Below are 25631 nucleotides of genomic sequence, written 5' to 3'. Positions count from 1 at the left end.
GCCTATAGGATTTATCCTGGTTTATTCTCTGTTCTCCACTTCCAACCTACTTAATTAGAAAACTAATATACCTGTTTATTGAGAAGATCTAAAGTTTACAGAAGGAACAGGATTAAAAATATATATATATATATAAAGATCCAAAGTATATGGAGAATCTATTCTCCTCTGTATTTGCCACCCACAACCCTATTTGAGCAGATATTCAAATTTTGCTCAATATTTTGCTGAGTTCAGAGAAGCAAAGTATGGTTTTAGATAAAACTAAGGAAAAGGCTGATCTTATTCACACTCACTCTCCCAGTAATCCAGTAAGGGCAGCTGCTCAGATTGCAGTTCCCACCTCTGACCTGGGATAGAATATAAACACTGGAGATAGATTTAACCTCAAACATAAGCAAGACTGCATTTTGATCAGCTTCTGGAAAGGAGTGCCCAAGCAAAGCAGCCTCAATAAGATCCAGGAGATAAAACAGAAGCCTAATGAAGGTTGCTTTGGAATTCTTAGAACAAGTCTTTGAAGCTTTCAGGCAATAAATGGATATTGACCCAGAAGCCCCAGAAAATTTAATGATAGCTAACATGATGTTTATCCAACAAAGTGCCCCAGCTATGCAGAGAAAGTTACAAAATGTAGCTGAGGCTTTAGACATGTTTATGTCTCAATTAGTGAAGACTGGTTTTAATGTATTTACTGATCACAAAACATAAGGAACAATGAAGAGGCAAGCTGACTTGTTAGCTGTGACTCTGACCCTAGTAGTCCCTGGACCACAACAAGGGCCGCCATCAGACACTCCATCTATGGTAGAACCACCTGGGCCCCCAAAAGCCAATAAAAAGGCACATCCCATTGCAGGTCCTAAGCAGTGTCCTTACTGCAACAGGGGGGACACTGAAAGGAAAATTGCCCACACCTTACAAAGCCTAATATTAAACAGAGTCAGCCTTCTGCCTACCGAATGCCTGGGATAGCTGGGGAGCTTGAGAGAGATACTGAAGAAAAAGACCAGAAATAGTGGCATCCGGGGACTTCTCCTGACCCAAACAACACCCTCCATATTTCCCATATGGGACTCCAGATCCTGATGATGGTGAGAAATCAGCTTCTGGACTTTCTAGTAGACATGGTGTCTTCTATTTGGTGTTAAATATCTGGTTGTCTAAACTTTCCTCAGAAACTATGAAGGTGACTGAAATCTCAGAAAAATTTCTGATGAGGTCATTCCTCCAAATTTTGAATTGTCAACTAGAGCAAGATCATTTAAAGCAGAGCTTTTTGGCTGTGCGCGGTGGCTCACTTCTGTATTCCCAGCAATTTGAGGCTGAGGTGGGTGGATCGTGAGGTGAGGAGATCGAGACCATCCTGATCGTCTTGGCTAACACAGTGAAATGCCGTCTCTGCTAAAAATACAAGAAATTAACTGGGCATGGTGTTAGGCATTTGTAGTCCCAGCTACACAGGAGGCTGAGGCAGGAGAATGGAGTGAACCTGGGAGGCAGAGCTTGCAGTGAGCCAAGATCATGCCACTGCACTCTAGCCTGGGGGACAGAGCAAGACTCTGTCTCAAAAAAAAAAAAAAAAAAAAAAAAAGGCAAAAAGGCAAAGTTTTCCTGTACATCTGCCAATGTCCTATCCCTTTGTTGGGGCAAGTCCTTTTTTTTTTTTTTTTTTTTTTTTGAGACAGAGTCTTGCTCTGTCGCCCAGGCTAGAGTGCAGTGGCACGATCTCGGCTCATTGCAACCTCCGCCTCACGGGCTCAAGCAATTCTGCCTCAGCCTCCCGAGTAGCTGGGATTACAGGGGTATGCCACCACGGCTAGCTAATTTTTGTATTTTTAGTAGAGACGGGGTTTCATCATGTTGGCCTGGCTGGTCTCGAACTTCTGACATCAAGTAATCTGCCTCACTTGGCCTCCCAAAGTGCTAGGAGCTGGGATTACAGGTGTGAGCCACTGTCCCCAGCCTGTTGGGGCAAGTACTCTTAATCAAACTAAATGCTAAGATTACTTTTTCTCTGAGGATGATTGGACATCCAGGTGCTTTCAGACCAAGTATGTGTTCTGCAGGCCACATTACTACAACTGGAGATCCATGAAAGTGTCTGCAGCCATGAAGAGATACTCCAAAAGGTTAATCCAGAAGCATGGGCAGATGAGAGGCCAGGGAAAACAAAAACTGCATCTCCAGTACAAGCCAAGTTTTGTGCAGGAGTAGCACTGTCAAATCTAAAGCAGTATTCTTTGAGAGAAAAGGCATAGCAATGCATTTAACCTCTGCTAATGGCCTTCCTGCAATACAGGAAGAATTCCTCATTTCCCATGAAATATACCTGTCTTGCCAGGACAAAGAAATGGGACTGAGGAATATTGGTTTGTACAGGATTTGAGGGCTACTAGCCAAATTTTCAAAACCATTTATTTGGTGATACCTGATGCTTATACATTCTTCATGACTTTAACCAGTGAGTTGTACTTGTGTTCAGTCTTGGATCTGAAGGATACCTTCATCTGTATTCCCCTGAGTCCAGAGTCCCATGTAGTGTTTGTCTTTGAATAGGAAGACTCTGACACCAAAGTTAAATGATGGTATTGTTGGACAGTGCTTCCTCAAGGCTTCAAAACCTCACTAACCATCTGGGGGAAATACATGCTAAGGAGTTTTTGGACCTTCAGTTGAAAAATGAGACTTTGCTTACATATGTTGATGGCATATTAGTAGCCGGCACAACTAAGGCAAATTGACCAGAATACTATACTGACTTTACATTTTTTGTCTGGATAAGGATCCAGAGTATCCAAGAAAAAAGCACAAATCTTGAAACCCTCAGTTACATATCTTAGGTTTGAACTTTCTCAGGAGCAGAGCAATCTGCTTTTGGACTGGAGAGAAACTCTTGTCAGGGTGGCCAGATTCAGGACATGGCAGCAGCTATGAGGGGTTTTTAGGTATGGCTGGATGTTGCCATATTTTATTTTATTATTTTGGGCTGATAGCAAAATGTCCCTATGAAGCCCTAAGACCAGACACTTGACTCCTAGAATGGACTAAGGAATGTCAAAAGGCGTTTCTAACCATTAAATAAAAATTATTAATGGACCTGACTACTGGGACTGCCTGAACTAAGAAAGCCATTTAATTTGTTCATACGTGAGAGAGAAGGGGTGGGTTTAGAAGTACTAACCCAAGACTTGGGAATATCATGAGACCTGTAGCCTACTTTTCAAAACAGCTGGACATTGTTATGATGGGTTGGACTTCTTGTCTCTGAGCCATTGGCACACTTGTGATCTTCTCCAGGAGGCAGAAGAGTTCACTTTGGGTTAACCTAGCACAGTACACACCTCACACTGTGTATGCTATTTGTTGGAACAGAAGTGGAGCCACTGACTTACTTCTAGAAGAATGAATAGATATCAGGCCATCCTCCTGTATAATCCTAGTGTTACTTTGAGAGCCATTTCTACTCTAATTCCTGCTAAATAAACCTATACAAGATTGTATATAAATTATTGAGCAAGTGTGTTCTATTCAACCAGACATGACCAAAATTCCCTTTAAAAACCTGGACTTAGAAATATTTACTGAGGAAAGCAGCTTTATGAACCACGGACAACAGAGGCTGAGTATGCTATGGTAACCCTGTGACAGATCCTAGATGCAGAGACACTCCTTCGAGGTTCATCGGCACAGAAGGCAGAACTTAGAATCATAATCAGGGCATCCCAACTAGGTAAAGACTCCTGAGTCACCGATTACTCTGTTTCCAGGTATTTTTTATTGTTGTCCATGCTTATGGGGCTATTTGGAAAGAAAGGGGACTCTTAACCTTTAATAATTAAAAAAAAAATAAGCATGCTAAAGAAATCTTAGCCTGACTAAAGGCAGTCTTGTTACCCAAGAAAGTAGCTATAATACACAACCCTGGACATCAGTGGATGGACAATTTGGTAGCAAGAAAATAAATCACTAGGCAGACCAGGCCACTAAAAGGGTGACCAGAGAAAAAAACACCCAAAGCTTTGCTAATGCCATTAATCCCTGAAATAAACTTCAGCCTAAAGTCCATACCTATTTGGAAGAAGATCTAAAATCACTCGATTGAGGCTTTGACTCCAATCAAAGAACCCAAACTGAGTAGATATGTAACACAGAAGAAAAGGTTCTGGTACCCAAGTATCCTATGACAGGTATCATCAAAGACATACATGATACCACACAGTATGGCAGGCATGCCACCCTTCAACTGATCCAGGACTACGTCTTTGGGACACACTTAAAGAAGGTGATCCAAAAGATAATTTTTAAATACCTACTTTGTGTCCAGAACAATCTTAAGACTGGTCCTCCACCCCAAGTACCAGGGATTTAAGCAAGAGGTTCAAGGCTAACAGAGGACTGGCAAATTGATTATACTGTGATGCCAAGGGTTGCAGGAAATTTTAAATACTTGTTTGTATTTGTAGATATATTTTCAAGATAAATGAAACATTCCCCTGCAAGACCAAGAGAATGTCTGAAGTTATGAAAGCCTTCATAGAGAAGATGATCCTCGGGTTTAGATGGCCTGTCTTCATCTGGTGTGAATATATTGCCACTTTTGTAGCCTAGGACACCATGTATTCCAGGTTCTCCGCATAATCTGGAATCTTCATACAGCCCGGAGACTGAAGTCTACTGAAAAAACTGAAAAGATAAATCATACTATAAAAAACAAAACAAACTTTAGCTAAGATTTGCCAATAAACTAACAGCATGGAATAACATTCTGTTCATTGCCCTGCTCAGAGTAAAGGTGGCCCCCAACAGTGGGCTTAAATTAAGCCTTTATAAATTTTATATGGGAGATCATTCTTCTGTTCTCTTCTCAGACTAAGGAATGCCAATAATGTACACATAAAGAAATTAGATATTATCAAATATACACAATCTTTAGCTTGCACTTTAATTGCTATTAATGAGTTTGTGGTTCCAGCAGATTTTGGTATCCAGCTGACATTCTCTTTCATCGCCTCCAACCCAGAGACTGGGTTCTGCTCAAGACCAGGAAAACTCAACATCTTGAGGACCATTTAAAAACACAGTGAACGAGGCCATGCAAAGCATGACTGGTGACTCATTTCTCTGTTCAGCTTGAAGGACATAGACCCTGGATTCACCACAGCCGTATAAAACCCACCCTGCGAGACACTAGAGCTATCAATAAATGTAGAGAGTGTCTTCAACTTCAGAGACTGTCTCAAACCTATTTGAATGGATAAGTAAATCCTTTGATGGGCCTCAAATATCTTTTGAAGAAAAATATCAGATAAATAACTAACTTTAATGAAATTAGACAAAACACATGTCTTCTTGACTACTACAATAGTTACTTTGAACATAATAGGAATTTTTGTTATTATAATTATTTTATATAGAAAGGTGAGATAAATTCCTGTCTATTCCCTGCCTTACTGAATGCACAACCCATATATTTACTTGGTCATTATAATTGCCTAAGTCATTACAATTACTACATTTATAAATTTTACTTCATAATTGTCTTGGTCATTACAATTGTTAGACTTACCGATTTGCTAGACATCCTATGCCATGCTGACTTAGTCTGCCCCTCATTATTTGGACATTCTAACATTTAGAAATGGTCACTCTTGTTTTAAAACTTCTAATTATACCTTTCCTGTTACTACAATGCCTAGACAGGCATAACAACACTGTAGCTCAACTGTTTCAAGGTATTGCCACTGGAAGAAACTTACCAAAATGTTCGATCTGTCAGTTACTCCCCCAAACTATTCAAAATAAGCATTTTCTGTTAGTCATATTTGTCATTGACCTTCTGGGTGCCCCAAATACGACTACCTATGTGCACCAGCTTCTTTCCATGGCTACTTTCCAGGTCCAACTAGTAGTACACCAAGAAATCACTACCCCATGTTTCAGTCTCTCTTTCCCCATCATAAATGGAAAGTCATTCCATTACATAGGCCCTCCCTGGCCCATGGCATACTGGGCAGACAAACGCAGCCAGGAGAAAGGAAATGCAACTAAAAGTTTCTCCTTACTATGCCAAAAATATTTACAGTGGGGAATATCAAATTCTGGGGAGCCTGTAAAAAGAGATTCATAGTTCAATTCCATTTGTCTATATTCCCCATGAAAAAATCCATCAATAAATGCACCCTTGAGGGCTTTACCTGTGCGCCCCCTTGGTACATGTTTTTCTTTTTTTTTTGTGGCATAGGATCAGACCCTCCTCTGTTAGGACAAGCCCACTGGTGTCTCAATAACCTGTATATTAAGGGCTCTCACTTATTGAGATACTTCTCAGTTCATGCTAATGACAAAAGATTCCCACGGACTCCAAAAAGGACTGCCAGGCATATATCAATATATCGGATGGCAGAGCCTTCTAGGTATCACGAGTCCTAGCTATGGAGTATACACTCACTGGGACATGATCAGAAACTTATTGGCAACCATAGACATAATTGCAAAAGAGGCTGCTGAGAACATTAAGGCTGAGAAAACTCTTCAAATTTACTTGCCCAGATAGTTCTTGACAACGGAACTACACTTGATTGTCTCTTGACTTTACAGAGAGGAGTCTGTACAGTGATGAATACCACCTGTTGTACTTATATCAGTGCTTCTGGTAAAGTAAAAGCCAAGCTAAAGAAAATCTTTCAGCAGTCTCACTGGAGACCATACATCTCTACCACAGACACTATGTCTGAGTAGTTTTTTGAGATTTTCCCCTGCACACTCCATGTTTTTCAGTCCTTTTTTCAAGGGCTCTGAAAGTTCAAGCTCACAATTCTGTTTATAGGGCTTATAATTTACATCATAGGCTGCTATTCAATTAAATATTACAGTAAAACCATAGACTGAAGTACTAGCATGTTCATGCCACAGCCTCAGCCGGGTATAACAACTTGCAAGTTGTTACAAGACAGATTCATTCCTCTAATCCTGACTCATTCTCTGTACCCCTTGTCAGCAAAAAGAAGCTAGAATGGCCATTGCCCGATTTACACCATATTAGCTGTTACACCTCAGGATTAAGAAGGGATCAAGTCCTGGAGGAATTGAATGTGTCCCTAGGAAAATTATATAAAATTGATTAAGGGGGAAAAATTCAACTATGTTTTCAGGACAATCAGCAGCAATCATTAAGCCAGCTTTCCCTTTGTCCTACTTGTCTGTAACTGGTCACTGTTTACTACCCTAGGATAAAGAAGCCTTTGTCAGAAAACCTTTTGGTCCTTTTCTTTTCTATAGATAGAATCTAAGACGTTGCGAGATGATAATCTTTCTGCATGAGTTTCTCTTTTAGGTTCTGCAGACCAAAAAAAAAAAGAAAAGAAAAAAGAAAAAAAAAAAAAAACCTGCCAACATACTGGTCAACAAGACAAAACCTTAATTTCACAAAAAATTAAAAAATTAGCCAGGCATCAATGGCACAGGTCTGTAGTACCAGCTGCTCAGGAGATCTGAGGTGGGAAGACAACTTGAGCCTGGGAGGCAGAAGTTGCAGTGAGCTGAGATCATGCTACTGAAATCCAGTTGGGCAACAGAGCAAGACCATGTCTCAAAAACAAAAAGCAAACACACACACACACACACACACACACACACACAAACACACACACATCAGCTGGTCAAAAGAGCCCGGCAAAAAGCTGACTCAGGAAATAATGCAGGTTCCACATCCTGGTGATTTCATCCCCCTCACCCTGACCAATTGATAACCCAAATTTTCTAGCCCCTCACCCTCCATGATCCCCTTGAAGTCTTTAGCACATAGCCCCTTCCCAGAACAGATTTGAGGCTTGACAATCCTCCCAATTCCTTGTTTGGTGCCTTTGTGTTGATTAAAGCCTTTCTTTGCTGCAAACCCTACTGTCTCAGTGTATTGGCCTATTGCTAAACAGTGGGCTTGTGAACCTGATAGTATTATAACAAAATACAATAGAAGCTATTTAAAGAATCAATCCATGCACGAGTCTATTTCTGGACACCCTTTTCTCTTCTATTGTTCTGTGTGTTTATCCTTTCACCAGTGTCAGGAGATCCTTTTACTCACTGTAGCTTTTTCTAAGTCTTAAAATTTGGTAATGTGAGCTTTCGACTTCTCTTTTCTTTTGAAGAATTGTTTAGCTGTTTTAGCCCCTTTGCCTTTCCATATGACTTTAGAATCAGCATGTCCATATGTGCAAAACATTGTGCTTGGCTGTTCACCAGAACTGGGACACATTCATAGATGAATCTGGGGAGAACTGATATGTAACAGTATTAAATTTTTCAGTCCATGAACATTATATATCCTTTGATTTAGTAAGATCACACATTCTTACACTAGTTTTTTATGATTTTCAGCCTACAGATCCTGTATTTTATTAGATTTATAAGTACATATTTTGTTTTTCATCCTTCAACTACAAATTCAATTTGTTTAATAGATATAATTTATTAATGCTGCCTAATTCTTCTTTAGAGAGTTATGATAGTTTGTGGCTTCAGTAACTTTTTAATTAATTCAAGTTCTTGAATTTATTGACATGGCATTATTCAGAATATTTTTTTATTTTTCTTTTAATATATGTAAAAACCATAATGATATCATTTCTGTCATCGCTGACATAAGCAATTTGTGTCATCTTTTTTTCTGATTTGGTCTGTCTAAAGGTTTCTCAATTATAGAGATCTAAAATAACAAGCTTTTGGTTTCCTTGTTTACATACATATTTACTTCTTTATTATTTCATCTCTGATCCTTATTGTAGAATTTCTTCTGCTTACTTCGAGATTATTTTTTTCTATTTTTTCTAATGTCTAATGGTAAAGGCTAAGATTATTGAAGGGGAACACTGTCATTTTCTATCCCAACTATTTAGTGACACCAATTTATTTCATACTGCTCTAGTGCCATTCCACAACTTCTGATGTGTAGTTTATCCATCAGTGTTTGACTGGAGTAGGGTGAGTATTCCATAAAAGATTTACTGTGTTTTTGGAGGGAGGTGGGGAGAGGGTATTAGTGCCAAAAGGTGGATTTTTTTTTTTTTTTTTAACTCCACTCTGCATTTTAGCTAAGAGAAGCAGCTTTGGAACTTCTAAAGTCTGTACATCTGTGAGACCCCACGGATAACTTGTTTTAATTTTTTTTTAAGTCTAAGTTTGTTATGGGTCAACTTGGTTCTTTCAAGACTTATTTTTAAGGTTTTAAAGGGCTGGTTTAGGGAGGCTACTGTGTCCCAGTTCTAGGTAAACTGTTTACCCGCAGACAGTTTGTTCAGAATGTTAAGCTACTTCTGATGTATCTACTAAATGACCTAGATGTTCAAAAGAGTCTTTCTACTCTGATTGATTCCATTTAAATGTCTCCCTGTGTTGTGTGTGCTCTGGAAATCTTTTACCTTTTTGTTCTCTGGTAGTGTTCTTCATCTGATAGGTATCCTTGGTCCATTCTTGGGGAGTTTTGCTCTACTCTCCAGAGTGTCAATATTCAGCCAAATAATCCAGGGAGTTGCTGTGGATATTTGTAGAGCCCTTTCACTCCATAGTTTCTTCTTTTTTTCACTCTCTTTCCTGCGGATTCTAGTGACCTCCCCTTCTTTCCTGCAGATTCTAGTGACCTCATCTTCTTTGGGAACACTGACTTTTGTTTCTTCTACTCAGCAAGTGTGTCATTTTCTGCTTGAATTCTCCTCCTCTCTGCTGCTGTTTGGAAAATTTCTCCCAGCATAAAGTCACTTTGATGATGGAACTCATCTCATTGTCACTTTTTCTCTGGAATTAGGTGCTTCCCGTTTTCCAGTGTCTGAAAATGTTATTTTCATCTATTTGGTTCCATTTCTTTATTTGTGGCTGGAACTCTGTTTTACTTGATTATTCTTGCCTGGCCTTTTACCTTTTTAAATTGTGTCTACTGTTTGATTTCTGTTTGATTTCTGCTCATATTTGGATTTGTTTTAAAATTTGTAGTCATGCTGGATTTTGTTTTCTTTGTTATAATTTATTATAAATCATAATTTATTTTCAGTTTTTATTATTTTCTTTTAGAGCTATGTAATGATAAATTTCCCTCTGAGCACTATTTGAGTGTCATCTCACCAAGTTTTATTTAATATATTCTTATTATCATTCAATTCAAAATATTTAATGTTTCCTCTTCTGATTTTCTCCTTATCCCTGTGTTATTTATAAATGAAGCTGAGTTCCGGGAAGCAACCTAGTAACTGACAGTAATTTCTGTCATCCATTTACAGAAACAGTGACTTCCACTCTTTCAAGTTAAGTTCTACATAATTTGAGGAATCATCATTTTGACCTTTCAAGATAAATAAATCTGTTACTGTCTCTCATCTTCTTTGAACTCCGCATGTCCATTTACTTTGAAGCACACAGTAAGAATGGCATTTCAAAATCTTGGAGCCAAAGGCTATGACAGTTATTTTGGCAGATTTTCTAACATCATCACAGGATCTCAGATACTCCAATTGGCTAAGTGAATTTTGGAATTGCCTAAAAGATCTAAAATAGGCAAGATTAAAGAGTCCTCAGAAATAATATTCATTGTCTATTGACTTCTGACATGCTGGAGAATTCCAAATCCATTAGACAACAGATTTCCAATAATTTCTTAGAAAGAATTATAGATATCTTAAATAGAGCCTTGTTTTAAAAAATGATGAAGAGTATTGATATAATATCTTTGGCAACTCAGAACTTATTTTCCTTGACTTAAGTATTTGAATGCTTATGATTACCCAGGTTTTCAGTTACAAATGACTTACTATTTTTTATATTCACATATTATTTAAGTTCTCATAAAATGTTATTGAACATATGGTTGTCTTTTTCTTATTCTCTTCCCTTTTAGAAACATGTTCCAAATCAAGTATAGATATTAAGAATGGGTTTATTTCTGAATCTCAGTATACATATGCCTTAAATAAACAAGCGAAATATCAGTGCAAACTAGGATACATAACAGCAGATGGTGAAACATCAGGATCAATTACATGTCGGAAAAATGGATGGTCAGCTCAACCCACGTGCATTAGTAAGTAATTTATTACATTTGTATTGATTATCCAGATGATACACAAAAGGTTACTAACTTTAGTCTTTTTTGGGGGGCTGATATAATTTCATTTGAAAAGATAAGAAAAACCTAGAGGAACATAGCAGACATCAATTTTTTCCTTTTCATATTAATTACTCAAATATTAGTCTGTCTTTCCATTCAGGCTTTTCCTACTCTAAAGCATTCTGTGTTAAACAAGTTAGGGAGCTTTATGTGTATTCTGGTTTAAACTGATTGTGCTTTAGCTGAGACCTTTATGACTGTTATATATACCTGTTTTATGTGATTAGCCTTTTATATCAAAGTCTTTGCTCCTAGATATAAAAGTAATGTTTTTAATGAAGATATGGGTGCATAGTGCATAATATCAAAATAATTTAAACTCTATAATGTGTAGATTTGGCACTGTAGGAGATGTCCAATTCTGAATATCTTCCCCCTTAGAAAATTTTTGCAAATATATAGGTAGTAGAGAGACAAAATATTCCTAGATGGTACCAATTTCTGCTCTATTGCATGATTTTCCTACCACACTATGTAGATATTTATGAAGATTTTCTAGGAACAACTGGCTCAGTTTGTCTTATTTTTTTGCAAAACCACTCAGTTACATTTATATATGTATGTTTGTGTGTGTGTGTGTGTGTGTGTGTGTGTAGAGAGAGAGAGAGAGAGAGAGAAAGAGAAAGAGAGAGAGAAAGAGATGGAGTCTCACTCTGTCGTCGTCCAGGTTGGAGTCCAGTGGCACGATCTTGGCTCACTGTAACCTCCGTTTTCCGTGTTCAAGCGATTCTCCCACCTCAGCCTCCTGAATAGCTGGGATTACAGGCACCTGCCATCATGCTCACCTAATTTTTGTATTTTTAGTAGAGCCGGGTTTTTGCCATATTACCAGGCTGATCTCGAACTCCTAAACTCAAATCATCTGCCCACCTCTCAGTAATATATTTGAAGTAATGTTTAATATTTCATGTTAAGTAAAGTGAGTATCTAGGTTATTCATGTACACTGTTTTCATTTTTTTAATGTCTATGCTTAATATGAGGTCTAGTTTACAAAAAATGTTACTCCTCATAAAAAACTGATTTTATACTAATTTTTTTTTGTTTTTTGAGACGGAGTCTCGCTCTGTCGCCGAGGCTGGAGTGCAGTGGCCGGATCTCAGCTCACTGCAAGCTCCGCCTCCTGGGTTTACGCCATTCTCCTGCCTCAGCCTCCCGAGTAGCTGGAACTACAGGCTCCCGCCACCTCGCCCTGCTAGTTTTTTTGTATTTTTTAGTAGAGACGGGGTTTCACCGTGTTAGCCGGAATGGTCTCGATCTCCTGACCTCGAGATCCGCCCATCTCGGCCTCCCAAAGTGCTGGGATTACAGGCTTGAGCCACTGCGCCCGGCCTATACTAAATTTTTAATTATTCTTTTAAGATTTTCTTATTATGAAAGAGAAAATGTCTTGTATAACATGCGAATTCATCTTTTCAATCTTTTTTTTCCTTTTTACATATGTCTTAACTACAGATTAGTCTGGACTCTTAATTTACAAAATTCTGTTATGATTTTCTTTAAAAAAGTAATATACACCTGTAGTGACTTGTTTTATTACTAGCATTGTCATAAATGCTTTATATAAATGAATTAAGAAAAACGTTCCTAAAATAGATTTTGGGGCTTAAGCAATGAAAAAAAATGCTGTGTAGAAACATATACTTTCACTTTTGGCAACTATTTTAGGACAATAAATTCTCACCAGTCACAGGTTATTTTTGTACAGTACTTATTTATTAGTGTATCTAATCAATGAAGCTTTTTATTCTTAGAATGGGAAATACTCAGGTTGTTTATCATATGACATTAGAAATAATATTCTAAATTTTTTATGGACTAGAATCTTGTGATATGCCAGTATTTAAGAATGCCAGAGCTAAAAATAACATCACATGGTTTAAGCTGAATGACACATTGGACTATGAATGCCATGATGGTTATGAAAGCAATACTGGAAGCACCACTAGCTCCATAGTGTGCGGTGACAATGGTTGGTCTGATTTACCCGTATGTTATGGTAAGTACTGGTTTTTCAGAAATTCATTTTTCAAAATGAAAATAAATCTGTGTTCCAATTTTTAAAATTTGAATTATATAGAGAAATTCTTAAGGAATGTTGACTAAAATCAAGGTATCTCCTGATTTAACATAAACTGGGAAAAGAAGGGGAGTTTTGAAAATATTTCTAAAATAGTGCATTAAATTAATGTTTCCTATGGGCCACCTATCTTCCAGATTTGTGATTATAGTACAATTGCTTTTGTTACCCTAAATAAAAGCTTTCAAATTATTTAGAACCTAGCACTCATTACCAAAATTATAATTTGTTACAATTTCTTCAGCTAATTTGTTTTTTAATTTCTATTTTACATCTACTATCTTTTGTGCTAAGTTCTGTACTTTCTGAGCGTAGTTCTTTATTTTCTAACTTTAACAAGTTCTGAGGACTATTACATGAATCTCATTTATGTTTTCCAATCAGCCATCTATTTTTCAAGGTTAGAAGAAGGATCGACTCTGTGAGAAAACAAGTGTATATATAGAGTGTTCCAAGGCAAAGAAAAATACGTGCAAAGCTGTAAAAACAAAACAATGTATTTCAAGGTGGTAAAGCAGAGTCTAGCCTGTTGAGGCTAGATGGGAGGCAAGGAAACAATTGTCAAGATCAGCTCAGGGCATCCTATCATTTGGATTCATTTTATGACTGATGAAAGTCCATAAAAGAGTTTTAAGAAAAGGAATGGTATAATTTGATTTCTAGTTTTGTTGAATTGTTTTCCTGGATGCTGTACTTTTTGTAGGCAAGAGGCGACACAATGAGTCCAGGTAGGGTGAGAAAGTGTGGGGACTGAGAGCGAGTGATGATAGAAGAGGTGCAGAGTGGAAGGCTGATTTGGAAAACATTTTGGTGTTGGAAAGTACAGGTGATGTTACTAAACGTTGGGTGTGAAAAAGAGTGAGATCAAGGGACTCATGTGTTTGTTTTTAATTGTTTTCTCACAAGTATGTAGGTAAATGGGAACACCATTTTGGAAAATTGTACTGACTGGAGAGAAAGCATTTTGAGAGGGCTGTTGCAACTTTTGACTTGGTCACATTATGGTTCAGTTGCCAATGGAAAGTCAAAACTGGATATGTGAACTGTGGAGTTGGGTATGCATCTAGTGAGGAGATATGCATTTCGGAGTATCATCATATAAATGATGACACTAAATTGGATAAGAATACAGAATGATAAGAGCAAAGAGTTCAAGACGCAGCCCTGAAACATTACAACATTTCAAAATAAGGCAGAAGAAGAATAAACAGTAAAGAAAATGGAAAAAAAGGGGAAGTACCCAGAGAAACAGGAGAAAAAATCTAGAATGTTGCCATAGACATAAAAATAAGGAATTATTAATGAAAAGGGAGTGTAACAGATTGCTTAAGAAGTCATCCTGTCTGAATTCTACTTCCACTACTTGCTAAGCCTGTATCTTTGGTCAACACAGCAAGTCTATTTGAAGCTTTGTTGACTCTTTCTTATTGGTAAAATGTCACAATATTTATAAACAGTTCTAATATTTCAAAGGATTGTTTTGGTTAGCAGACTAAAATATGTATAAATATTTATTGCCATAGTGTCTTGTATAATAAAGTCAAGGAAGTTGTAATTTAATTACCTTATCATTATCAAAGTGATAAATATTTCTAATTTAGTTATTATGTTCTGTTCAGAAATTGTGATGGATTAGGTAAGGTACAGGCCAACGGCAAGTGTAACAAAAATGGTTTTTAATAGAGTAGAAAAGACAGATCCTAAGTAGGATCTGTCAATAAAAATAATGAGCAAGATATTTAATACAGACTACGGATATAACTCTTTCAAGATTCTGGCTGTTCATCAAATAGGAAATTCAGAATATAGCTAGAGGAAAGTTGTGCACTGAAGGAAGATTAAAAAAAAAAAAAAAAAAAAAAAAAAGATGGAAGACACCAGAGCAGACACAACAGAAGGGAAGCTGCAAAGGCTGAACACATGACTTACATATTGCCCTGAGAAAATTCAAGGGGAAGGGATTCAGAGCTACTGTGGAGTTATTGTACTTTGGTGGCAACAGGACTGCTTACAACCTTGTGACAGGTGGCCACAGGACTGCTTACAACCTTGTGACAGGTGGCCACAGGACTGCTTACAACTTTGTGACAGGAGATGGGAAGGAAAATGAGCAGGAAGGTTGGAAAATGGTAGAAGCTGATGGATTCTGGGAAGTATGAGACATGGTCATCTGAGATTGAATAGTGTGTGGGTGAAGGAGGAAGAGGAGTACTAGGTAGAATAGAAAAGTTGTGAAATAGTCGCAGCTGAGAAAGAGAATGAGTAAATTATAGATGAACGACAGTGTCAAAGGCCCAGTTAAATTTGAGTCATTCCAGATGTAAATACCTACCATAGGACAGTAGAAAATGGTGAAAACACAAGCACAGGTCTACCTGTCCAGAGATTTTTTTCAAATATAAGAGAGTGGAAAACAAAACAAAAAAAAATAAGCCAAATATCCAAGTAATAAAAATATTTAAAATATATTTTATAGATCACTGGGTTCAGAGAAATAGAAAATCCAATGATTGAGATAGAAAATAGTAGGAAAGGAACTGGAGATCTGTTTTACATAGGAAGTCATCTATGCAAAGAATGGTTGAAAGCCATTCATTTAGTGAGAAGGGTATGTGCAACAGCTGAGGCAGGAAAGAACTTTACCTTTTTAATAAAATTCAAAGATTGTAAAATCTGAATCCTGGATTTAGTGGAGGAGAGAGATATTTGATAACACTGGAAGAGTAGGCGTGGATCATAAAGAGTTTGAATTTTATTCTAATTGAGAGGGGGAGGCTTAATTTAAGAGAATCATAAATTTCTTTTCTGTTATGATAGGTAAATTTAGGTTTTATGAAGCCAGAAGCTTTTACAATTTTGAGGGGTCTTCTTCAGAAAAGAACACAAAATCGCGAATATATTATTTGAATAGTCTTTCCAATCACCAGACATGAAATGAAAACCTAAAGGAGAGAAAGTTGGAGTGGCGGACATAGCAGTAGAAGCTGATGTAGAAAATGGCTTTCTATTGCAAACTATACAAAGACTTAGGATCATTTGAACACATAACTAGGAATTTGCTAGTGTAGTACAAGCCTCCAAACATTAAATGAAGAAATGCCAGCTTAGTACTCGTTTCAAATATTCTTCTCTCAGCCATGTAACAGAAAACTGCATACAGATTGACAGACATCTGAGTGTATTTCAACTGTCCTAGGAGGTCTCTCTTTGTTGAAAATTTTCCACAGAATTGTTATTACAGAGCACTTAAGCTAAATAAGTTTTATAATCTTCAAGGAGTATATACCTCAGAGTTAAAAATTCATACTAATATTTCACATATCTAGTACTAGGACTTAGGGTTTTGAGTTTTAGATGAAGAAAAATATTTCTAATTCAGGGAGTGTCCATTCACATTCTTCTCTAAATCACGTTTCCTAAGTTATTACCTCTATATAAATACAGCAACTGAATAATTCCCAATAATCAAGATCTTACCTTTTCTTTTTAAGATAATGCTTTTCACAGTATTATTACAGAGAGAATTTATATAAAATTAACACCAAAAAATGTAAATAAACACCCATACAAATAAAAGAATTGCTATGTAGAAGATTGGTATACACTTTTAGGAGAGAAATCCCGGTAATTCTCATTCAAGTGTGATTTTCTGAAATAATCTGCAAAACTCATTAAAACAAACACAAAAGCAAATTTCTGTAGTTATTATTTTGTGACATTACTTTTAAGAATAGGTTTAAATCTAATTTCGTAATTATATAGTAATAATTGAGATTATGATGTAATTAATTTTCTTTTTAGTATGATTCTAATTTTTGAATTCTAGCTTGTACTTTTCTAAGCAAGCAAGAAAGGAGGATTCTGAATAAGAAAAACAATATTTTGGATAATACTTGGTAATGTTGCTGGTTTTTAAAAATTATAAACATGTAAGAGATAATTTTACACATTTCTTATTTGAATCAGAATAATTATCAAATTTATTAAACATTGATATAAATAGTAGATATAACAAAATTATTACTTTATTTTATTTTTATTTTTTTGAGATGGAGTCTTGCTCTATCACCCAGGCTGAAGTGCAGTGGCACAATCTCGGCTCACTGCAACCTCTGCCTCCTGGGTTCACGCCATTCTCCTACCTCAATCTCCCCAGTAGCTGGGACTACAGGCGCCCGCCACCACACCCGGCTAATTTTTTGTATTTTCAGTAAAGACAGGGTTTCACTGTGTTAGCCAGGATGGTCTCGATCTCCTGACCTTGTGATTCGCCCGCCTCAGCCTCCCAAACTGGTGGGATTACAGGTGTGAGCCACTGCGCCCAGCCCCAAATTGTTATATGTTAGCATAAATATTCAGGATACCTAGAATTTGCCTTTCCATGTGACCTTGAAAATATATCTTAGTTTGTTTTCTTTATTTGTAATATATTAATTATGTGACTTTTATGTTTTTCTAACTTAAAATATATTAGAAATGCTATTTTGGGTTCTTTTTCCTTGATTACAGTAAACAAAAATACCAATTTTAATTAATTTCTTAGTGCATACATCTTCACTAATAAATCTTTGATGATAATTTACCTTTTCGTGATGTATATGTCAATCACCAAGAATTATAAACATGACGAGACCAGGAATTATTTGAAGGTGGTTTAGTTTCAGTTAAATAAAGGTATCCTTGACTCTGCAATGACAGATACTATATCATCATTATTCTCAGGATCCTTTCCAGTTCTATTATAAATTTAACTTCTTAAGATATTCCCATGGTGTTTTATGATGCGTTCTTTTCTTTTTTAAATTTTAATTTCTATGTTTTATACGTTTAGAGGGTCCAAATGCAGTTTTGTTGCATGGATATATTGCATAGCGGTGAAGTCTGTACTTTTAGTGTATTCGTCACTCGAATAGTGAACATTGCACCCATTAGGTAATTTCTTATTCCTCACCCTCCTGCTATCCTGCCACCTTTCTGAGTCTCCAATGTCTATTATTCAGCACTCTCCGTATGTGCACTTTATTTAGCTCTCATTTATAAGTGACAATACACAGGATTTCACTTTCTGAATCTGAATTATTTCACCTAAAATAATGGCCTCTAGTTTTATACATGTTGCTTCTGAAGGCATGATTTTTTCTTTTCCTTTTTTTTTTAAGTTGTGTAATATTCTATGGCATATATATATACATGTGTGTGTGTGTGTATATATATATATATATATATATATATATATACGTGTGTGTGTGTATATGTGTGTGTGTGTATATATGTGTGTGTGTGTGTATATATATACACCCCCCCCCCACATATTCTTTATCCAATCATCTGTTGATGGACCATTAGTTTGATTCCATATAATTGTTGCTGTGAGTAGTGAAGCTATAAACGTATGAGTCCGGCTATCATTTTGATATGATAATTTATTTCCTTTGGGTAGATACACGGTGGGATTGCTGGATGAAATCATAGTTCTGTTTTTAGTTCTTTGAGAAATGTCCGTTCTGTTTTCCATAGAGGTTGTACTAATTTATATAGCTACCAACAGCGTATAAGCATTCTTCTTTCTTCTCACTGTCACCAACATTTAATATTTTTTGAGTATTTCACAGTGGCCGTTGTGTCTAATATAACATGATAATCATTTTTAAATTTTCATTTCTCTGATGATTAGTGATATTGAGTTTTTTTCATGTTTCTTGGTCTTTTTTATGTCTTCTTTTGCAAAATGTCTCTTCATATCCTTTGCCCACTTTTTCATGGGATTACCTGATTTTTTTCTTGTTGAGTTGTTTCAATTTTTTGTAGATTCTGAATATCAGTTCTTTTTCAGATTCATAGTTTGCAAATATTTTCTTCCATTCTGAGGTTGTCTGTTTACTCTGTTTATTACTTCTTTTGCTGTGCAAAAGATTTTTAGTTTAATTCAGATGTATTTGTCTGTACTTGATTTTATTGCATTTCCTTTAGAAGTCCTAATTGTAAATTCTTTGCCTAATCCAATGTCCGGAAGAGTTTACCCTAGGTTTCTTGCATGATTTTCATAGTTTCAGGTTTTACATTAAATTATTTAATCCATTTGGGATTAATTGTTTTATGTGGCAAGAGATAGGAGTCCAGTTTCATTCTTTTGCATGTGGCTATCCAAATTTCTTATCACCATTTACTGAATAGTGCCTCTTTTCCTCAGTGTATGTTCTTGACTACTTTGTTGAAGTTCAGTTGGTTGTAAGTTGTGATTTTATTTCTGAATTCTCTATTCTGTTCCATTTTTCTGTGTGTCCATTTTTATACCAGTACCATGATGTTTTGGCCACTGCAGGCTTGTAGTATAATTTGAAGTCAGGTAACGTGATGCCCTTGCTTAGAATTTCTTTAGCTACTTGGGATCTTTAGGGTTTCATATGAATTTTAGAGCAGTTTTTTTCTGAATTAAGTGAAAATCGATGTTGCCATTTTCTTTGGAATTGCATTGGATGTATAGATGGTGTTGGGCAGTATTGCCATTTGAATAACGTTGATTCTTCCATTCCATGATCATGGGATGTTTTCCCATATTTTTGTCTCCTCTACAGTTTCTTTCATCAGTGTTTGTAGTTTTCCTTGCAGGGATCTCTCACTCTCATGGTTAATTGCATTCTTAGATATTTAATTTGTTTTATGGTTACTGGAAATGAGATGATTGAGTTCTGATTTGGTTCTCAGGTTGGCCATTATTGATGTACAGAAATGCTACCAATTTTTGTACATCAATTTTGTATTCTGAAATTTTACTAAATTCATTTACATAATTTAGGAATTTTTAGAGGAGTCTTTAGGATTTTCTAGGTACAAGATCATATCATCAGTGAACAGAGAGAATTTGACTTCCTCATTTTCCATATGAATGCCTTGTATTCCTTTCTCTTGCCTGATTACTCTGGCTAGGACTTCCAGCACTATGTTGAGTAAAAGCAGAGAAACTGGGCATTGTTATCCTATCCTAGTTCTTATGGGGGAACACTTTCAACTTTTTCCATTTAGTATAATGTCGGCTGTAGGTTTTTGTGATATATGGCTTTTATTTTGAGATATGTTCTTTCCACGACTAGTGTCTTGACTATATTCATTAAGAAGTAATACTGAATTTTATCAATTTTTTTTCCGCATCTATCGAAATAATCACCTAATTTTTTTTTTTTTTTTTTTTTTTTTTTTTTGAGACGGGGTCTCGCTCTGTCACCCAGGCTGGAGTGCAGTGGCCGGATCTCAGCTCACTGCAAGCTCCGCCTCCTGGGTTCACGCCATTCTCCTGCCTCAGCTTCCCGAGTAGCTGGGACTACAGGCACCCGCCACCTCACCCGGCTAGTTTTTTGTATTTTTTTAGTAGAGACGGGGTTTCACCGGGTTCGCCAAGATGGTCTCGATTTCCTGACCTTGTGATCCGCCCGTCTCGGCCTCCCAAAGTGCTGGGATTACAGGCGTGAGCCACCGCGCCCGGCCATCATCTAATTTTTTAAAAAATTCTGTTTATATGGCAAGTCACATTTATTGATTTACCTTATATTGAACCAATTTTGCATCCCTGAAATAAAAGCCACTTAATTGGGATGTATCATCACTTTGATATGCTGTTGGATTAAATTTTCTAGTATTCGTTTAGGATTTAGCAGGTATTCTCAATGGGGATACTGGCCACTAGTTTATTTGTTCTGTTGTCGATGGCCGGCTTTATAGAATGAGTTAGAGAAGATTTTCTCTTCCTTGATGTTTTTGGAGCAGTTTCAGTGGATTGGTATTGATTCTCCTTTGTATGTCTGGTAGAAATTGGCCATTTATCCTTCTGGCACTGGGCTTTTATATTTTTTTGACTGGTAGAGATTTTATGACAGATTAAATCTCACTGCTTGTTATTGGTGGTATTGATCTGTTCAGTATTTCTATTCCTTCCTTGTTCAATTTTGAAGGTTGTATGTTTCTAATCAATTTATTCATTTTCTCTAGATTCTCTGGTGATTTTTTTATTTCTGTGGTATCAGTTGCAACGTTTCTATTTTTTATTTCTACTTGTGTGGAAGTAAAGTACTTGTGTTTATTGTAACCTTTTTTCTTCTTCTCCCGATTAGTCTTGCTAGTGGTCTATTAATCTTGTTTATCTTCTCAGAAAACTAACTTTGTGTTTTTTGATCTTCTATTGTTTATTTGGTCCCAATTTTACTTAGTTCTTCTATGATTTTTTTAAATTTGTTTTCTTCTGCTAGTTTTGGGTTTAGTTGTTCTGTTTTCTCTAGGTTCTTTAGGTGCAAGGTTAGGTTAATTTATGACTTTTCTATCTTTTTATACAGGCATTTCACACTGTAAACATTCCTATTAGCACTGCTTTTGCCATATCCTAGAGGTTTTCGTATGCTGTGTCTGTATTTTCATTTGTTTTAATTTTTTTTTTTAATTTCCATCTTAATTTTATCACTGACTCAAAAATCACTCAGAAGTAAGTCATTTACTTTTCATGTATATGGATAGTTTTGAAAATTATTTATGACATTAATTTCTAGTTATATTTCACCATGTTCTGATAAGATACTTGATATTATTTCTAAGCTTTAAAGTTTTTTGAAACTTGCTTTGTGGCTGTAGCCTAGCATACGGTCTATTTTGGAGAATGTTCCATGCACAGGTGTGAAGAACATATATTCTGAGGTTGGTGGGTGGAATGTCATTTAAATACCTGTAAAGTCCATTTGTTTTAGAGTCCAATGTAAGTATAAGGTTTCTTTGTTTATTTTTTTTCCAGAAAATCTGGCTAGTACAGTCATTGGGCGTGTGGAGTTTGCTCGCCCTCATTATATTGCCGTTTATCTTTCCACTTAGCTCTAGTAGCATTTCCTTTATGAATATGGGTGCTGAAGTTTGAGTGCATATATATTTAGAATTATTATATCTTCTTGCTTCCTTTATCATTATATAATGATCTTCACTGTCTTTTTTTCTGATGTTGATTTAAAGTCTTTTTTATATATAAATATAACTATACCAAATACTTTTTGTTTCTGTTGTTCAAAATACCTGTTTCTATACATTTATCATGAGTTTGTGTAAGTTTCTCTCAGTTAGGTGGGTTTCTTGTGAGCAGCATGTGGTTGGTTCCTGTTTTCTAAATTTGGCCCACAAATCTGTATCTTTTAAGTGGAACATTTAATCTATTTATGTTAGAAGTTAATATTGTCATGTGAGGTTTTGTTCTTGTCATTATGTTAGTTGTTACCTAGCTGGTTTGTAGTCTCAACTGTGTAATTATTTAATAAGACCTGTGAGTTTTGTACTTTTGCATGTCTTTATGATGGTGAGTATTGACCATCTGATTTCATGTTCAGAACAACCTGGATCATTTATTGTGGGGTGCATTCCTAAAGTGGATTTCTACTGGTGATGAATTCCCTTAGTATTAGCTTGTCTTGGAAAGATTTTATGTATTCCTCATTTATGAAGCTTAGTTTAACAAAATACAAAATATATCTCTAATAGGTGTTTTTTCAAGAAATATGAAATAATCTTTCTGAAAAGAACTCTGAAAATAGGATATCAATCTCTTCTGGCTTGTAAAGTTTCTGCTGAGAAGTCCACTGTTAGTCTTATGAGATTTTCTTTATAGTTGATTAGATGTGTTCTCTTGCTGATTCTATAATTTTTCCCATTCACATTGACTTTAGATAGCCTGATGACTATATGTTTGTAGAAGTTCATCTCACAATGTATCTTCCTGCTGTTATCTGAGCCTCTAGTATACAAACATCTATATCTCTAGCAAGAAGGCAAGAGGAGACAAATTTTCCTCAGAAAGGTTTTCTAACTTTTAGCTCTTCTCCCTCAAGAATACCTATAACTCTTAAGTTTTCTCATTTTTTTAGAACGCCATTTTTCTCAAAACCTTTGCTCATTTAAAAAAAGCTATTTGCTCTTTATTTTTGTCTGACAGGGTTAATTTGAAAGACCTGTCTTCAAGCTCTGAGAGCAAGTTATTCTGCTTGATATAATCTGTAATTAAATCTTTCAACTATATATTGTAATTCTTCAATGAATTTTTCATTACCATAAGTTCTGTTTGTTTTTTAAAACATATTTTGGTACATTTTTCAGTCATATCCTGAGTTTCTTTTCTAATTTCTTTGTGTTGCTTTTCAACTTTCTCTTGGACTCCATTTAGCTACTTTAAAATAAATGTTTTAAATTCTTTATCTGATATTTCAAAGATTGTATTTTGGTTAGGACTTATTGCTGACGAGTTAGTGTGATCCTTTGGGAGTGTTGTAATACGCTCTTTTAAATCATACTTCCAGAAATGTTTCAATGGTTTCTTCTCGTCCAGATGAACTATCTCTTCTTATTTTTGACTGTAGTTTCCAAACGATAGGATTTGTTTTTCCCTTTGAGAATATGACTATGATGTATGTTGTATAGAGTTATTTGGTTTAGGTTCTGGGTTCTTTCAATGGTAAAGACGCTGTATGAGTACATTGGTTAGCGACAATTTTTGTGTGATGGTTTTCTTAATTGCTGGTTGTAGTAGTTATGTACTGGGTGCATGACGAGGCTTACTGCCTCCTGAAGGGCTGGTATGGAAGACTTCGCAGAAAACTAACTTCGTTCTCCAGCATCATGCCCTAGTGTCAGCATTTTGCATTGGACTGTGCAGTTTAACATTCAGGACAGTAGGTGGCGTGGACAGGCAAGAACCAGCTGCAGCAGAAGCAGTTGAGCCTGTGCTTGTCATTGTTTATGGGAGAAACTCTCTGTTGCCCCAGGGAATGGACTGATCTATGAAAGGTACAATGGTCTGAGGAGCTGGGGACAAAACGGGGTGGATCTGAACCACTAAGCTCACCCTTGGATACTCCAAGGATGAGCACAAGCACCAGCCCTGACAGGGGTGTCAGGGGAAGACCCTGGTGAGATATCCTAGCTTGTCTTTCTTGCAAGCCTGGGCACATCACGAATGGAGATGTAGCCACCCTTAATACACCTAGAATGTCTGTCCTCTGGTGTGTCTGCACCAGTCTCCTTTGCGAGTGACCACAGCTATGTCCACAGAATTGGGCAGAGGGGAGATATCCCCCTCTCTACATCTGCGCCCAAGCACTGGGACCACTGGGCCCCTGAGATGGATCTATACTCCTCCCTTGCAGAGCCAAACACCGCGTCTATGGGTCTGCTGGAAGCGGTGTAGTCATTTTCAGCCCACAAGCAGGTTGCTCTTGCACACGGGAAAGTGAATGCTACAGTTTTCTTTGTCAAAAGGGGTGTCCCTTTGTTGCAGTTTCCATTAGGAATAGCACTCCCTCATGGTTAAACTACTGAGAATGCTGTAACTCTCTTGAGTCCAACCAGCTATGGGGGACTGCCACATCCAACCAGGTGCCAGGGAATGTCTGTGTGACTCTGGTGTTATGGGATCAGAGGGCTGAGGTTCCTGTGTAGGATACAGTCCCCACATGAGTGCACTACAGGCATGAAACCTACCACTGTAGCTTAGGTCCAAGGGGAAGGCAAATGACCCTGTTCAAGCTAGTAGTCTGGTGTAATGCCCTCAAGAAGTTCCCAAATCTCCACTCACACCAGTGTGTGGGTTCATGAAGGCAGAAGAGCTCTGGACAGCTTGGATCCACATAGTGAGCTGCAGGGAGTCCAAAAGACTCCTACCTACACTGTCTATGAAGTCCCACAGGATCTTAGTCAACCTTTGAGGCTCTTGCTTCTATCTCTTTCCATGCTTTGGCTTTTCTCCATGATTTCTCTATGACGCTCCTGCACCCTCTCTTTGATATTTTTCAAGTTATGAACATTTTCCTGTAACTTTGGTTCTTCTTTCTGAGAAGAACTGGTGTCCAAACTCCTTACTCAGCCATCTTGTTTTTAAAAAGCCCCAATTCTGGTCTATATGCACTTTTAAAATTGTAAATTAGTCTTTTTTTTTTGAAACGGAGTTTCGCTCTGTCGCCCAGGCTGGAGTGCAGTGGCCGGATCTCAGCTCACTGCAAGCTCCGCCTCCCGGGTTCATGCCATTCTCCTGCCTCAGCCTCCCGAGTAGCTGGGACTACAGGCGCCCGCCACCTCGCCCGGCTAGATTTTTGTATTTTTTAGTAGAGACGGGGTTTCACTGTGTTAGCCAGGATGGTCTGGATCTCCTGACCTCGTGATCCGCCCGTCTCGGCCTCCCAAAGTGCTGGGATTACAGACTTGAGCCACCGCGCCAGGCCAAATTAGTCTTTTTTAATATGAGAGAGTAATTTCATGTTTTGAGTAAAAAAAGTATTATTAAATTTCATAAACATCAGTGATTAAAACTAATTTCATTGTAAATAAGTTGGATTTACAAATTAATGTTTAGAACAGATACATTTCAATACCGTAACATTTATCA

General features: G+C 36.9%; 1 protein-coding gene across 1 annotated transcript in view; it reads left to right on the top strand.

Moving 5' to 3' along the window:
- CFH (complement factor H) overlaps positions 1–25631 on the top strand; it is a 121845-nt gene that overhangs the window by 62180 nt on the left and 34034 nt on the right. Inside the window, exons 10-11 of the mRNA XM_003893363.3 lie at positions 10886–11068; positions 12977–13153. Coding sequence (XP_003893412.3) covers positions 10886–11068; positions 12977–13153 — 360 coding nt within the window. The remainder of the gene's footprint in view (positions 1–10885; positions 11069–12976; positions 13154–25631) is intronic.

Source organism: Papio anubis, chromosome 1, assembly GCF_008728515.1.
Source record: "Papio anubis isolate 15944 chromosome 1, Panubis1.0, whole genome shotgun sequence".
NCBI lineage: Eukaryota > Metazoa > Chordata > Mammalia > Primates > Cercopithecidae > Papio > Papio anubis.
This window is presented reverse-complemented; position numbering and strand designations above follow the sequence as displayed.